This window comes from Euprymna scolopes, chromosome 36, assembly GCF_053919585.1.
Source record: "Euprymna scolopes isolate OS-2025 chromosome 36, ASM5391958v1, whole genome shotgun sequence".
Classification (NCBI taxonomy): domain Eukaryota; kingdom Metazoa; phylum Mollusca; class Cephalopoda; order Sepiida; family Sepiolidae; genus Euprymna; species Euprymna scolopes.
The window spans coordinates 45939645-45958048 of record NC_136517.1 but is presented as its reverse complement, the minus strand read 5'-3'; the positions used below and the strand labels follow the sequence as shown (position 1 = coordinate 45958048).

The following is an 18404-nucleotide window of genomic DNA, read 5'->3' as shown; positions in this document are numbered from 1 at the left end:
TCAAACAGGTAGAGTGGTCATTAACATGCCATGATGTGGATGGTCACGTCACAGAATGATTCATGGAACATGATTTTAGAAGAGTCTTTTTCGGGGAGTCAAAGAAAACAGATCGGAAAAAGTCTGTCTCTGATTTCCCAAGAAAGGTGACGAGATAGAAATAAATGGCAGCTAAAACTATAGAAAAAGAGACCCTTACCCTCCTTCTAAGGATGAGAAACAGTGACGTGACTTCAACCGTGAAAAACCATGTTGACTGAATAAAACCCATTTGTCTGTTGCTATGCATTGTTGCTATGCACTGAGAGACCTTTTATTCCAGATGTGATGAACGGTTGGACATAAACCACTTGGGGACACAATCAAGGGCCATGAGAGGAAAATATAAAAGATATGTTCGGTTTCGTTTTTATAAACCCCTCCAAAATGGTAGATGTGCCATAACTGTGAACATTGACACAATGCAGTATCAATAAGGAAGGCAATATGGCTAAGTTTCAGTGCAGGATAGGTAACGCCTCAACAGCATTTAATCAGCTCTGCACGATCTGAAGAAATGTAAAAAAAAAACAAACAAAAAACAAATCTAAATTAAGATTTTATAACAGCAACGTTTTTTCCACATTGCTATGTGGAAATGAAACCTGGCATTTCCAAATCAGCCAAGAGAGGAAATTAGATGTGTCTGGTTACAAGTGCTTTATAATAATTCTAGAAATCAAATAGAGCAATCGAATTGCCAACCAAGAAGTTAGAGATCGCACTAACCAGCAGGTAGTATCGCTAATAATCTCCAAATGATATCTAGCTTCGCTTGGACATGATCTAACATTGGCTGCGGAGAGAATTGCCAATCAAAAGCTTCAATGGATCCCTGATAGTAAAAAAAGAAGAGAAAACTAAAAAATGAACTGGAAACAGATAATCGAGAGAAATTTGATAGCAATGTGAAGAAACTGGAGGGACGCGCTAAATCTGGTTTCAGATCAAAAACGATGGTATATTTTGACTGCAGCATGCATTCATAAGTCTAAGTAAGTAAAATGCATCAGAACAGAATCCAGTTCCATCAAACTTCCACGGATCTTTAAATGAGAACATATGCCAACCTGATTACTGCTGAAATAATTTTCCTTTCCCTCTCTGTGTACCTAAAACTAAACAGAACTTCCATGAACAGAATTTCTTTCCAAGAACTATTCATCTGTAATTCAAATAATGAAATCATTTAAAAAAAACAAAAAAAACTGATCAATTGCTTCTCTTCTGTCGGCCAAGTTTTAACCTCTGTCCTATCGCCGCAATGTTGCATCCCTGTGCCGGTTTTACAAGTACTTTAATGGAATGTGCTCTGATGAACACACAGCACTTCTGCCTCCTTGACCTACATATCCCCGTCCAACCCAACAAGCAGCAAAATCCCACCCCTTCATTGTAGAGGTTTCCTAGATGCTGGAAAACTTTCTACTCCAATAGTTTATTCCTTCGAACTGCTAGACTTTGGAATCTCCTTCCTGTGTTCCTGACTGTACTAACCTGCAGGAGTTTAAATGTAATGTAAACAAACATCTTGCTGCTCATCTCTCTACATCCCCTTTTTAGATATCATCTCAAATAGTAGCTCATTATGTAGTAGCAATATGCCTTGTTTGGAGTAAAAAAAATATCACCTTTTGATATATTCCATTATTTTTCTTGAACAGACCAGGATGATCAGCTTCGATGCCAATTGCCACAAAAGGACTTATTAAAATGTCTCCCCAGTAGCCACGTACATGTACCTTTTCACCTTCCTGGAAAATAAAAAATAAAAAAAATCTTCAGAAAACGTAAATATAATTTCTTGAAACATATATTAGTGTTATAAGGACTCACCCATGCATTAAAGATGAACTCTTCCGAACTGTAGAAATACACCAAGTGTCACAACTCTCAGGGTGGTCAATGTACTTCTATAGTCCGCCATCTTGGCAGTACTTACTACGACGGTTGCTCTTGTATATGCTGTTTTTGTTGCAATATATTTTACCTTTTCTAACTCTTCTTCATGTCCGTGTTTTCCTTAGTGACCGTTCCAGGACCACAACAATAAGTTTGTACCTACATTTATTTATTTATTTATTTTTGTTACGAATTAGCTAGAGGTATTTACCACTAATAAAAAAAAAAAAAAAAAAAAAGAACCAATTTTCTGCTATAATTATTAGTAATATTTTATTTCGGTACTTATACAGAAAAGGTATCATGCTGAAATAATAACATTATTTAGAAACCCATTCTTAACATAGGGAGGAGGGGGTGTTTTGTAACTATTCTGTACTTTTTCCCAACAATTTCATAAACAAAAAATACCATAAAACTTGAATTTAATTTAAAATACTACATTAAAAAAAAAAAAAAAAATAGCACGGTACCTTTCCTGCATAAGTACCTTTATATAAATTTTTTTAAATTTGAGACATTCAGAATCCTACAATAATTAGTGTCAATTTTAAAAAAATGTCAGAAAATAGGTTCAAAATTTTGTGACTTTGCAAATCATGTGTCTCGGGAACTAATACAGATATTCGTTTGGGGTTTGTTTTAAAATGAAGTTTACCACATAAACTATCGCATCATGTCATGATGTCATGTTCATTTTAACAATTATGATAGCTGTGATGTAATAATGATTATTGTGAGAACGATGACAATGAAATGTTTTATTGCCTGCAAACATAATAATAAAGTTCAATAAAGTTAAAGAAACAAAACAAACAGTTTTACTGCACTTACATTGCTTCTTAATCATTCTACACTGATGTTGGTGTCAACATAATCCATGAATGTGTTGTGATCATCCGAATCATTACTGTCATCAGATTCTTCACTGACAGTTGCCTGTGAGGTCGGGTTTTCTTCTATGTTTTGACAAAGAGCTTTTTATTCATCTACAACATCACAGAGAGAATAGAAGCATCTGCAGGATGTACAAAGGTAACCAGATCAGCCAGTTTGTCTTTTTCAGCAAAAGTGGTGTTGGATCGTTTTCAGAAACATTGGATTTTGATCTTGTTGTCAGATGCATTTTGTATCTCCAACCCGCACTCCGTTTGTGGAACAAAACAGTTTGGGGAACAATCGTATTTTGAATTTTACCAAGTATTTTATCTACTGTGCCACATGTCCGCAAGGATAAAGTACTTGGTAAAATCCAGTTGTAAAGTTACACTCTTCTAGAGGTTGAAGGTTCAATCCTCAGCGTGGCTGACACTCAGAATACAATTTTGAATTACTTAGGACTCCTATCCAATCATGGCTGATAAAACAAGAACATGCTGCTCCCGTGGATTAGACAAAAGCTTCCATTCGAAATTCTGTGTAGATTCCCGAGTTTAATAGAAAAATTCTATAGTTTGACAAGATACACCTGAAGACGGTTTGAGATTACATCGATCGAATCTTGAAAATACCTCTCAGGATGAGAACAGTAGTCCGAAGAATCCAAACAATGCAAAATATTCTATGGTTATGCTTCTTTTCTATTGGTCGCATAATTTAAATTTTTCAGAATAGTTCCCAGATAATATCGCAGTCTCTTGTACTTACTTTACATCAGTCATACATTCTCTATAAATTATTTGCCCTGGCAGTTCATGTTTATTTTGATTATGTTTAGGGATTTTTAACATGAACTCTTCCATTAATGATTTTCACCCCTTTTATATTTCATCATGTTTTTCTTGCATTTGTCTTTGACAAACCTTCTTTGTAAAAAAAATTAAATGCATGCATATATTTTGTGAAAATGAATGCTCTTCAAAGATTTTCTATTCTTTATGTATATAATCCTTTTTAAATCAGAAGCTCTATATTTGCTAAGATATAACAATAAAGCATATATAGAAATAAAGAAGAACTCTGTTATATCCCAAAGTCCAAGATTTTATTCATCTTAGCAATCATTTTTTTTTGTTTTGTAAAATAAAATGCTTTGATGCATTTTACAGATCTATTGCATTCGCAGGGTGAAACTAATATTTGTACGGTAATATTGGATATTTTTTCCATGGACTCATCAAAACAAATCAGAAAGTTTGGCAAGAGAAGAACGCATAATAATGTTATATGTAAAGTTCATAAAGAACCAAAACAACTCACACCGGATAATTTCCAGTAGGATCTTTTATTTTCGAAATATATATATATATATATATATATATATATATATATATATACACAGAGTAACCAAAAGAAAACGGGCCCCAACTATAATTAGGCTCTGTTTCTTAGTGTTTTGTTCGAATAAAATGAAACTTTGGTCATAACTAGTTATATTATATTCAATTATATTATATTCAAAACATATTCAATTCTATTATATTCAAAACATTACATCAAAACACTAGGGTCTTTGGCCTTTTTTTCTCTGTTCTACAGCATATGTTCTAGATGGCCTCCATTTAGCTTCTTTTTTTTTTTGGTCACCCTGTATTTTATATATATATATATATATATATATATATATGTATATATATATATATATATATATATATATATATATATATATATATATATATATATATATATATTGATATATTGTTTTTTGTGTACAGAAAGTTGTTAGTTGAGACAGATCATTGGTACCGTCGGTTTCAAGCCCGATAATAAAGCCCGTTTAAGGTATCCTTATCAAGCTCTCTTCAACCAATATTCATCTCGTGCCCTGGCAGTTCATGTTTATTTTGATTATGTTCAGGGATTTTTAACATGAACTCTTCCATTAATGATTTTCACCCCTTTTATATTTCACCATGTTTTTCTTGCATTTGTCTTTGACAAACCTTCTTTGTAAAAAATAAATGCATGCATGTATTTTGTGAAAATGTATGCTCTTCAAAGATTTTCTATTCTTTATGTATATAATCCTTTTTAAATCAGAAGAGACGAATATTGGTTGAAGAGAGCTTGATAAGGATACCTTAAACGGGCCTTGTTATTGGGCTTGAAACCGACGGTACCAATGATCTGTCTCAACTAACAACTTTCTGTACACAAAATATAAATACGCCCTTAAAATTTGGATTTTCCTTTTAATTGAGCACTCTGTTGGAATTCTTTTTCCAAAAAAAACTAATATATATATATATATATATATATATATATATATATATAATGTATATATTATATATATATATATATATATTATATATATATATATAATGTATATATTATGTATATTATATATATATATATATATATATATATATATATATATATAATGTATATATTATGTATATTATATATATATATATATATATAATGTATATATTATGTATATTATATATATATATATATATATAATGTATATATTATGTATATTATATATATATATATATATATATATATATATAATGTATATATTATGTATATTATATATATATATATATATATATATATATATAATGTATATATTATGTATATTATATATATATATATATAATGTATATATTATGTATATTATATATATATATATATATATATATTATGTATATATTATGTATATTATATATATATATATATTATGTATATATTATGTATATTATATATATATATATATATATATATCTATAAAAACAGAGATGTGTGTGCCACAGACGGTTTCTGATTGGTTAATCCAATAATCACATCTCCTAAAAAACTATGCTTCCTACGTTCTTAACTTTACCATAAAATATTATGTCCTTATTTATTGTCCATCTTGGGAGGGTCTATTTTTTCCCTAACTTGCCATTTACAAATTACAAAATTACGAAACTTACACCAGCCATCACAATCCAACCTCTGACACCATGTCCGCCATTCTAGCCGCACACACGTACACACAACATGAAAACAAACGCTGTTCTCCAAAGGACAGACTATTTGTACTACTATTCCCAGCACACGCGCACACACGCACACATACACACGTTCACTACCGTCCTTGTGTACGTCACGTTGTTATGGCAACCAAGCCCGCTGACTTTCACACCATAAACACACATAGTAAATCTGATTTTCTTCATTTTCTCATTTTATTACTTTGGTATGTTCCCGTTTATCCATTCATTTGATTATACTTTCTTTTACTACATGTTTTATTTATTTTTTTATTTATTAAAGGTAAGAGAGTAATTCGGGTATGCATACTAAACTGTTAACCGTTAGTTTGCATGTTCGATCCTGATCGATTCTACTTTTTTTTAAATTCTATTTGTTTATTAAATCCTATCCGAAGCGGGGAGGGGCTATACCCTTTCCTTCCACCTCCCCCCAAGGGTGGGTTCCTAACGGAAGGGTGTCCGATCATCCACCCACCTACGGGAAAGCAGGGGGAGCTGGCCACCATCCCCCCACCAAAAGGGGAAGCCTGGCATTTTCTCACCCGAAAGGGGGGAGCTTGGCAGTTTCTCCCCTTAAAGGAGGAAGCAGGTGTCCCCCCCCAAGGGTGGGGGGGGGCGAAGAGGCCAGGAGGAGGTAAATTTTTTCCTTGGGGGGGGAGAAGCCTTCAGGCACCCTCCTCCCTGAAGGTGGGGTTGGGGATTATCTCTCCCTGAAGGGGGGAGGCCGGAACCAAGCATGTAAATCCAGAGGGGTGACTTTTTTTGTTACCCTTCGGAGTGGGAAGGGGGCCCGATCACCCAGGCAACGCCGGGTAACCCCTGCTAGTAATGTATATATTATATATATATATTATATATATATATAATGTATATATTATGTATATTATATATATATATATATATATATTATATATATATATTATATATATATATATAATGTATATATTATGTATATTATATATATATATATAATGTATATATATTATATATATATATAATGTATATATTATGTATATTATATATATATAATGTATATATTATGTATATTATATATATATATATTGTATATATTATATAAATATATATTATATATATATAATGTATATATTATATAAATACATATATATATATAATGTATATATATATAATGTATATATATATATATATATATATATATTATATATATATAACGTATATATTATATATATTATATATAATGTATATATTATATATATTATATATATATTATATATATAATGTATATATTATATATATAATGTATATATTATATATATATATTATATATATAGTGTATATATTATACATATATTATATATATATATAATGTATATTATATTATATATATATTATATATATATATAATGTATATTATATATATATATTATATATATAATGTATATATTATATATATATTATATATATAATGTATATATTATATATATATATGTATTATATATATAATGTATATATTATATATATATTATATATATAATGTATATATTATATATATAATGTATATATTATATATTATATATATATATTTTATGTATAATATATATTATATATATTATATATAATGTATATATTATATATATTATATATATAATGTATATATTATATATATTATATATATAATGTATATATTATATATATTATATATATAATGTATATATTATATATATAATGTATATATTATATATATATATTATATATATAATGTATATATTATACATATATTATATATATATAATGTATATTATATTATATATATATTATATATATATAATGTATATTATATATATATATTATATATATATAATGTATATATTATATATATATTATATATATAATGTATATATTATATATATATATGTATTATATATATAATGTATATATTATATATATATTATATATATATTATATATATATAATGTATATATTATATATATAATGTATATATTATATATATAATGTATATATTATATATTATATATATATTATATATTATATATATATATTTGATGTATAATATAGATATTATATATATAATATATATATTATATATATAATATATTATATATATATATTTTATATATAATATATATTTTATATATAATATATATTTTATATATATATATATATATTATGTGTGTGTGTGCGCGCGCGTATGTGTAAATTCAATCGTCTCTTTATTATTATTTTTTCCTCATCATTTTCTTTTTCTCCCCTTTATATTTCAACATGTTATCCACGATAACACAACATATTTAACATGGCAGCACTCATGTTGGAGAAGAGGCTCCAGCACATACACTGCTATACAGATGATAAAGTAGAATACCAAATGTTCTAATTTTACAACCATTTCACTGCAGCAAGTATTTATGAGTATCCGTTTTGCTTCATTCATAGAAAGGAATCTTGGTATGCAAGACTCGTTCTATAATTAATAAAGGAAACTTCTAAGAACGAAAACTTGGGATTGCATATGTGAACAATATGATATCAAAGCGATTAATTAAGCGCAACATACCTGAGACAACACCATGCCCGAAGCCAAGGTTGTATTAGGAACTGTGTATTCACCATCTCGATTCTCAAAAGCAACCCCTGTATTTCTCCATTTTCCATATTCGTTTCTGTTGATGATGTCAGCCTGAAAAAGAATCAAATAAAATATTCACCAACAGAAATTTGAAGCACAAAGATTATAACTGTATCAGCCTTTATATATTATATTCTATTCGGTTCTTATTGTTGAACACTTTAAAGTTGAAATGAAAGTCGGTCACTTAAGCTTCCATGCACAGATCATGATATTATAACCATTAGATCACTATGGACGGACGTTACGACAATTAAAAATAAATGTTTAAATTTCAACGATATTTCTCATGGTTAAGGTGTGCGGTGAGGTTTATTTCTTGCTAATGGAATCATAGATGACTTCATGGTCAGGTTTAAATCCTCCGGCTGACAGTAATCGTGTCACCCTGCACTGATGATTCCCGAAGGAATGAAACACTAGTGTATGTAGGTATTTAAAAATGATTACAGTAATAATTATATATATATATATATATATATATATATATATATATATATATATATATATATATATATATATATATATAAATATACAAAAGGAACTTTGTGTGTGTGACTGCATTTGTGTGAGTTCGCTCCCTATGAACTCAAAAACGGCTGGCCCGATTTTTATGAAATTTCACACAAAGATACTTTATGTATCTGGCAATGTTCTTAAATAGGTTTTGAATCAGAATGTCTTTGATAAGTATCGATGATCAAAGTAATCCGATGAAAGAACAAACATCAAAATTAACACCTTACACAGTCTAGCCATAAGTGCATTTGAGAAGTGTTATTACCACATAAGCTGAAAAACCTGACATATGAAATAAACAGTAAGTTCTTTGATATGACAGGGGCGCGCTCGAAATGAATGTTTCTGTTTAGAGAACAACTGAAGCATGATACTTGACTTTTTCATCTTAAACTTTAATTCAAGCCATTATATATAAAAAAGATAATTTTATAAAATCAACAGTAGGTTCTCGACAGTGCAATGTAGACTATAATGTATTGTGGATTAAGTTACTGCAGGGAGGCACATAAAATTTCCTCCTGGTGTTTCATGATGGGTCCCCAACTAGAACAGGTAATCAATTTGATTGAAAAATGGGCAATTTCATTGATTTCGATGACAATAAAAATATGAGTCTAGAAGTGTAAGCCATTTTGAGTTTCAGATGGTTCGCTGTTACACACAAGTCCTGGGAGGTGACCTGTTTGTAGTAGACAGTTCCACAGAACAAAATATTCTTACCGTGTCGAAACCCGGGAAAGAACATGTGAAATTGCTCCAGAAAAGGTTTAATATTTATGAAGCAATTCTGGTTTCTGATTGGTTGGTAGCAGAACGTGAATTAATTTGATTCGTCAGTTCTTAGCAGCATCGTTTATAAATAGAATCGTCCGACTGTGTGGGATCATACCCCATTATAAGGGCCAAAATATTGCAACAATGAGTGTGAAACATTCATTGATCATCATTCAAATCGAGCAACGTTGGGTATATATATATATATATATATATATATATATATCACACAGTTTTGTGTTATTTACTACCAAAGCATATATGCCATAATCGTGTTAACACATCAGTTCTTGTTAGATCACCACAGTTAAGCAACATTGAGCCTGGTCAGTACCAGACGAGTGACCAATTTGGGATTTCCAGGTGCTGTATGTAGGAGGATATCGACACCTTCCAGCAAGAGCTGCAAAAACTTAACGGAGATATACATGCGACTAGGGGCCACTTGTGAATTGTGATTACTCCCATGAAACTTCCTCCTTTGGTGGGAACTGGTTAAACCCAGCTAGGGTTAGTGCAGTAGTTTCATTTTTTTTTTAATACCAAAGCACAATACTTATTGTGAACCAGTTATTGTATTCAATTAATTGAATACAAGTTGCTGTTCTAGCATTACTTGGCTTTCTACCAAGGATCCTTAACCTAAAGTATACCTATTTTAAGTATTAGGAGAATAAATCATATGTGTCTTTTCCAAACTCTACCTAAAGTCCATGTCACTTTAAATGACCTCTACGTAAGACTAGGTTGAACTTGAGAGATCAACCTATTTTTAACTTATTGTTTATGTTCTACATTCTTTTCTATTAAAACATCTTAGCATAAATAATTTTCTCTGTAAATATTTATTTTGCTATAACATTCTAATGTTACAAACATTACAACAATCATAACAATTGTCGACTAGCATACTTCGTTACGTTGCCTTGCTAACATCTAACAATGTGACCATTTATGCAACCAGACCACAAACTACTCAGCCACCAGGAATTACGGGTCATCTCCTGAGGCCCACAGATCACCCTGTTTTCAGAGAGGGTTTACTCCTCTGCACGGGGTTGTAGCACAACTCTCATTACAAAGGTTGTGGTTGTAGTCAGCGAATTCATAGCCCCGCCAACAACAGTTGAAACAATTTAAAAATGGTGGAAATTAAGATGCGGAAAATGGTCTGAAACATGTGACTAATACAAATAATGATGAATCATCTTTTGAATATCATTGGAGGTACTTGTGCAAATTAAAAACCTGGCATATCGCAGTGTCCATTCGGCTTTGCCCAAAACATGATGTCACCACTCAGTTTTTCCAGTAATCTGACATAAAACAGATCAGCCAATCAAATTCATAAAAACATGAAGAGAAAAAAATAAACTAATTGTTACTTGGAAATCAGCGAGAGTAACAATATAAATTTCTCAACATTAAAAAAACAGCTTGAAGCCCCAAATGAAAGTGATTGACTTTTGTCAGGTAAATTTTCATTTCCCAAAATCATTTTTTTGTTTTATCTTTGAAAAAAAAAAATAGGTTTTACAACAATTGAATCTTTTTTAAAACTTTTTTTGACAATTCTCTTTGAAAAAAACATTTGGAAAAAAAATACTTGAAAAAATAAATAAATAAATACATAATTTGTTTTGAAAAAAAAAAAAGAAAACTTTTGTCCACCTCCCAAAAATAAAACTTTTGTTTGTCATTTATTATTTTTAATTAAATAAATAATAAAACAAAATTATGGTAGCTCATTGTATTTTTATTATTTCTACGATTTCCATTTATTTATTTTGCTATTTTTTTGTTTTATACTGTTGTTAAGATTTTTTCGGCAATACTCAGTCAGCATAATCTGGGGGTTGATGTCATGTTTAAGACTAAGCCGAGCGGATGCTGAGATATGTCCAGTTCTTAATATGCCCAAGTACCTCATTAAGTATTAGAAACAAAAATTAAGAATAGCACTTTACCTGTCGTTCTGCCAACTTCATATGATAATCCCAGTCAAAGGCATTCATTTTTGTGTCGTACCTCGTTTTCAAATAACCTCGAACTCTGATATCCCTGAAACAAAGCAAGAGTATCTATATATTGAAGAGTATTCGTCTGTATGCATATGTGTCCGACTAAAACACCAAAATGGAATATTTAGATGCAAAACAATAATAATAAAAACAAAAAATAAAAACCTTCCAAATTGTGAATATATCTGATTGCTTGTAAAGAGGACTATCTCTAGGTCAATGTGACATTCTGTTAGAGGGGAAGGTTTTTTTTTTAAATTCCTGTTTTAAAAGTGCCCTTTTCAGAGAAATGTATTATAGGCCTGTGCCTCACCGGGACACATTTTTTTTTCTTGAGCACCTGCCCTGAAAAAGTTCTCCGCACATCACTGATTTGTATAGTACTTTGAGATAAGTATAGAAATAAGCGTCTGTTCCTAGTGAAGTGGCATATTATAAAAGTGTATTATATATATATATATACATATATATATGTGTGAATATATATATATATATATATATACATATATATATATATATATATATAATGCTTGAAATTGTCGAACTGGACATGGAAACAATTGTAACGTAAAATGAAATACACTTTTTGTTGCCATCAACACCTTGTTTTGAAGTCTTCATTTTGCATACACAGTATATTAATGCTCAATTATGAAATGTGATAATTTTGTAGCTTACCCCTTAAGTCAACCATTTTTGGCTTAAAAACCATTGGTATATGAAAATTTACTGAATTACACGAACTCAGTATATTACATATAAGTCTATATATATGTTTTATTTTTTTATTACCATTTTATCTGTTTGGTTACATATGTTTCGGATGTTGGACCATGTTTACGATCCAACAGCCTCGTCAGACCTTACAGAAATGGTTGCTAGTATTTGGAAGAAGCGTTTTAGAGGAAATATGAGAAAAAAAGGGGGTAAGAGATAATAAGGGGGAGGGAGATGGGTATCGACAATATTTAAGTTTTGAAGGTTAAAATGCATTAGATTGTAGAGTGTGTGGGGGGGATAGCAGATTCAGATAGGCGTGGGTGAAGATATATGGATATAGGGAGGGGGAGGGGGAAAGAGGATGGTAAAAAAGGTGGGTAAGGAGAGGAGGGGGGCAGGAATTTCAATTTTTAGATTTAAAAATTTTGACTGCTTTTGGTTGTTTAGCCAGGTATATGAAATAGATGAGAGAGAGAGAGAGAGAGAGAGAGAGAGAGAGAGAGAGAGAGAGAGAGAGAGAGAGAAAGGGTTTGTGTAAGTGTCATATGTGTTTGACAAGTAAAAGGTTCCATTTAGAATGTTCGTAGTCGCTATAAGTCGACTCGTTCATTTTAGTTGACAATGAGTTGTTTTTAGGTAGTTAAGGGTTAATACATACACCAACACAGGTGCAAATATGCATACATACAGACGCATACATATGTACATTTCTACACATCCACATACAGACACATACGCACATACACATATATAAACAATGTATATGCAGACATACATGCATCTATATGCAGACATACACACACATACACACAACTCCTATACACATGCATACTCATATACATATATATATATATATATATATATACACACACATACACACACCTACATATATACATAGTAGATGTACATATACATACATAGAAGTAGACGTACATGCATAGAAGTAGACATACATATACATACATACATACATACATACATACATGATGATTGCAACGTCTTGTCAGACGAGTGCCACTCCTTCAGACACTCAAAGTCCATGAGCCCAAAAATGACTTCCATCGCCACAGGACCATTTTAATAGACAAACGCCTGAGGGAGTATCAGATGATGTTACAGAGTCTTAGCTTTGTACGACAGCTAATTTTCTCTCTCGGTTCAAAATGCTGAGATCCAGCAAAAAGCAAGAGCAAGATAGCCATCAACGACTTAAACTGCAGACCAGCTTAATGTGGGCACTGGTCTCCTGCTTTATGATTTTTTAAATCAGAGATTTTCTTCTCCTAGAAAGGTTGCCTTCACCACGGCTTACGGGAGCCCTCTCCACCTCAACACACACATAAATACACACAAACACACACGGTGGTAGTTGGCCATTGACCCAGAAAAAAGGGTTTATTCGCCCGTTGGAAGGTCTTGTTTTTAATCCTTCAGGGAGACTAGCCACCCTCCTCACCAAACAAGTCTGGTGGGGGAACCAGTTTAGTCGCCAGTGACCCAACCATGAGGCAGGTAGTACTGGGTTACATGGTACCAATAGCATATGACATGACTTGACATACATATATACATACATACATACACACACATGTACCCATATACACGTGTATACAATTATATAAATATACATAGTCATAAAAATATAAATATACAGACAAACATATATATATATAGATATATATACATAGACATGTGTATATTTATACTAAGTAAATAAAGTAAAGTTAGGATAAATAAATAAATAAACGGGTGTAGTTAATAATGTGAGGTTAGGTAGACGCATTGTAAGATATGTTCAAAATACATGTTGTTGGTTTAATATTTAGGGGTTTGTATTGATTTGCTTCACTTATTGGATAGGGATAAAGTTATAGTGTCTAGAAAAAAATTATAGGGATCTAGGTAAAAGTAAGGATGAAGATAGGCATAGAGATAGAATAAATTAATAGACTGAGAGATTAAAAAAAAATTAAAAAAGGGGGTATAAAGGTTTAAATTTAGATTATGAGAGTGGTGGTTAAGTTATAATGAGTCAGAGGTTCTTGTAGTTCCGTTAAATTCATATATATATGGGGTGGGCTCCTAACATGGTGCTTTGGACAGTGGTTATGCTTAACTTTATTTTCAGTGTTAAATGCATTGTGGATATAGGCATATATATACATACAAACACATACATGCATATGAACTCAGATATAGCTATTCCTGTATATATACGTTCACCCATGCATACACATAGGTATACATATATATATATACAGACACTAACACCCAGATGCATGCATACACATACATATGCACATAGATATAGATATACAAATATATATTCATGTATATACACACGACCCATGAGTACATACATCCATACACGTGCACATAGAAACATATACATAAACACATATAAGGATATATACATAGACCCAATCAAGTCCGCACATACACATACATATGAAGATACATGTACCGATATCCAGTAAGATGTAGATGTATATATACATACATACATACATATATACATACACACACAGGTACCCATATACACGTATATACAATTATATAAATATACATATTCATAAAAATATAAATATACACACATATATAGACATATATATATATATGCATAGACATGTGCATATTTATACTAAGTAAGTAAAGTTAGGAAAAATAAATAAATAAAGAATAAATAAATAAGCGGGTGTAGTTAATAATGCGAGGTTAGGTAGACGCATTGTAAGATATGTTTTTTTCTTGTATTTCCTCTAAAACACTTCTTCCAAATACTAACAACTATTTCTGTAAGGTCTAACAAGGCTGTTGGATCGTAAACATGGTCCAACATCCGAAACATATGTAACCAAACAGATAAAACGGTAATAAAAAAATAAAACACATATTTGCTGTGCAATATCTATATCTATATATATATCTATATCTATATCTATATATATATATATATATATATATATATATATATATATATAAATTCTTAAAATTTACAGAAAGGATTATATAGTCATCTAATAGTGTAGAATAGAAGTAGCGTGCATAATATAGCATGATACAATCATAGTTAATTCAAAATATATTTTTTTATTCACAGACAATTGTTTCTGCCCATTTTTGTACATATACTCATTTTTATAAATCATTCACAAAAAAAAGGCTTCATCAGTGCATAAGTTTAGCAAATTTTATATACCATAAATGTGTATATTTACAAAAATAAGCTGTAAAAATTGTCTGTGAATAAAATGTTTTTAGAATGAGCTAGGATAATATCATGTTATCTAATTATAATTACGCTTGTATATATAAGTACGGACCATAACTTAATTAATTTGTCTTTTAATTTGTCCCTTTCATTTTATTTAATTCTAATGAAAATACCTTTTAGTGCATAAAAAAGTTTGGGGATTTTTGTAATATTTTTTCAAACTCAGGCTAACCAGTGATGCATTACAAAGCTGATGCAGTTGATGTCACTACAGTTAGGAGATGTGTTCGTTGATTTCAGAGTGGCGACAGAGATGTGAGTGACAAAGCGTGCTCCAAACGCGTATGTTACTGGCAAAAGTGCATTGAGAATGGGGGGGGGGGTGATTATATTGAAAACTAAATTTTAGAGCACAAAAGGTCGCTTATCAACCCTTTTTTTTAACATAAGATGCTTTACTTTTTTCGCAATAGTCTCAGTATCCTGTTATCAAGATCTAATCCGAAGAAGACAGAAAAGTTCTATGCACTTTGGGATTGACGATCAATTAGAATGATGGGCCTAATTACATCAACGTGTAAGAAGGAAATATATTCATATATATTTATAAAAAAGAAAAAAGAAACAGTTCTTTTTACTAATGCTGTATAATATATATATATATATATATATATATATATATATATATATATATATATATATAAATATATATATATATCAAAAAGCAGGCTCCTTCAGTCTTGGACAGACTATGGATACCCAGGAAGGGTTGCTTGCGCATGAAATTTTTGTGGCAGGAGGTGCGCAATCTCCAACCACACCTCTCCTGAGACAACATTGTTGAATACCAGTGGCAAGTGAAGTACAGGACGACTGGAAACAAATGCCAAGATAAGCGGAGAGCACATACAGCACCTAGAATTCCCAAATGGTCACCCATCTGGTACTAACACGGCTCAAAGTTCGGTGATCTTACGAGAACGATGTGTCAACGCAATTATGCCGTATATATATATATATATATATATATATATATATATATATATATATATATATATATGTTCAGCATTGTTTTAGACCCATAATGATAATACAGTATTACTCCCAGTTAGTTATATATGCCGACATGAAGCAGTGTGGACACATTATGAATATAGTGAGATCATTTATTCTACTCGGTGTTGTCCGGCATAAAAAATTACATAGTTTACAGTATTTCGTTAATTAATTTTATATATATATATATATATATATATATATATATATATATATATATATATATATATATATATATAAAGTCTTTATGTAAAAAGAGGCAGAGATTGACACTGTTTGATAGCTGTACAAACTAGCATGTTGTGTTTGCTTTAGGACACCGGCTTGTATTTCCAAATAAAATAATGTTAACTGATTGGCTTCTGGATATTGTCGTTTGATTCACTAATTTAAAGAATGCTTTTATCATCGAAGGAAAATTTGAACTTGGCACACTGGAAAAATTTGGAAAAATATCAAAAGATCTACAAAAATAATGCTTCAGAAATGGCTGAAAAACAATTATATTTCCCGTTGAAGTTGAATGCTAAAGAATCACTGCTAACTCAACTTTTGCATTCTTGATTAATATTGGGCATTCTCCATTAGACGAGAGAAAATACAAGTTATGGCTTTAACTGCACCAGTGCGAACATGGCGATCCTGTAGACGACAATCCAACAAAGTCTGGTAGTATCATGAGATACTGATGGGGTGCCTTGGACTAATAGTAATGATGCTTTAGCCTCGTAACCATGCCTGAACCCAGAGTCATCATTTGTTGGAAGCAATACTGCTGTAAAAGCAACAGTTATTGTATAAACATTATATATATATATATTCCGTAACCACAACAAAGGTAGATGTTTCTCGCATGCCTTTCTAGCTAGGGATTCCCCTTCCTTTCTTCTCTTCAAAAAAAATGCCCCATTGCCAAAAGTGTGCTTATTCATAAAGTCTGAAGAAATGCTGGTTTTGAAAATTTTCAAACGACATAATGCTTGAAATTTTCGAACTGGACATGGAAACAATTGTAACGTAAATTGAAATACACTTTTTGTTGCCACCAACACCTTGTTTTGATGTCTTGTTTTTGCTTACACAGTATATATATATATATATATATATATATATATATATATATATATATATATATATATATATATATATATATATATATATATATATATAATTTTAGTCATTCAATGAATTTTTAAATTTATGACGAAAAATGTTTGAATTTCAAATCAAAAGATTTTTATTATTCTATGTAAGACAAAGAATACATTTGAAATATTATAACTCCTTATCCTATAGGATTTCGATGTCCACCATCTCTTCAGAGGAGAAAATATTAGCAAATAGTTATAATGGTTTACACCTTTTTGCTAAAGTCATTATAACTATTTGCAAACATTTAACGTCATAAATTTTTAAATTCATTGAATGACTAAAATTTTATTTATTTGCTCTATCTTGTATATTGAACAATTCGTATTTAGATGAGATAGTACCTATAGAATATTACTGCCAGTAATATCTTGTAAAACTTATAATCACAGGTTTCCATACCATTCCATACCAGTAGATTGTTAGATAATTTTATTCTGAAGTATATATATATATAT

General features: G+C 30.5%; 1 protein-coding gene across 2 annotated transcripts in view; it reads right to left on the bottom strand.

Annotated features, from left to right (window-relative positions):
* LOC145260445 (dynein axonemal assembly factor 3-like) overlaps nucleotides 1-18404 on the bottom strand; it is a 117573-nt gene that overhangs the window by 58432 nt on the left and 40737 nt on the right. For both annotated transcript variants that reach the window (XM_080118494.1, XM_080118495.1), the window contains exons 8-10: nucleotides 11754-11847; nucleotides 8419-8541; nucleotides 1671-1793 (exon numbers count right to left, since the gene is read on the bottom strand). In XM_080118494.1, the coding sequence (XP_079974620.1) occupies nucleotides 1671-1793; nucleotides 8419-8541; nucleotides 11754-11847 (340 nt within the window). The remainder of the gene's footprint in view (nucleotides 1-1670; nucleotides 1794-8418; nucleotides 8542-11753; nucleotides 11848-18404) is intronic.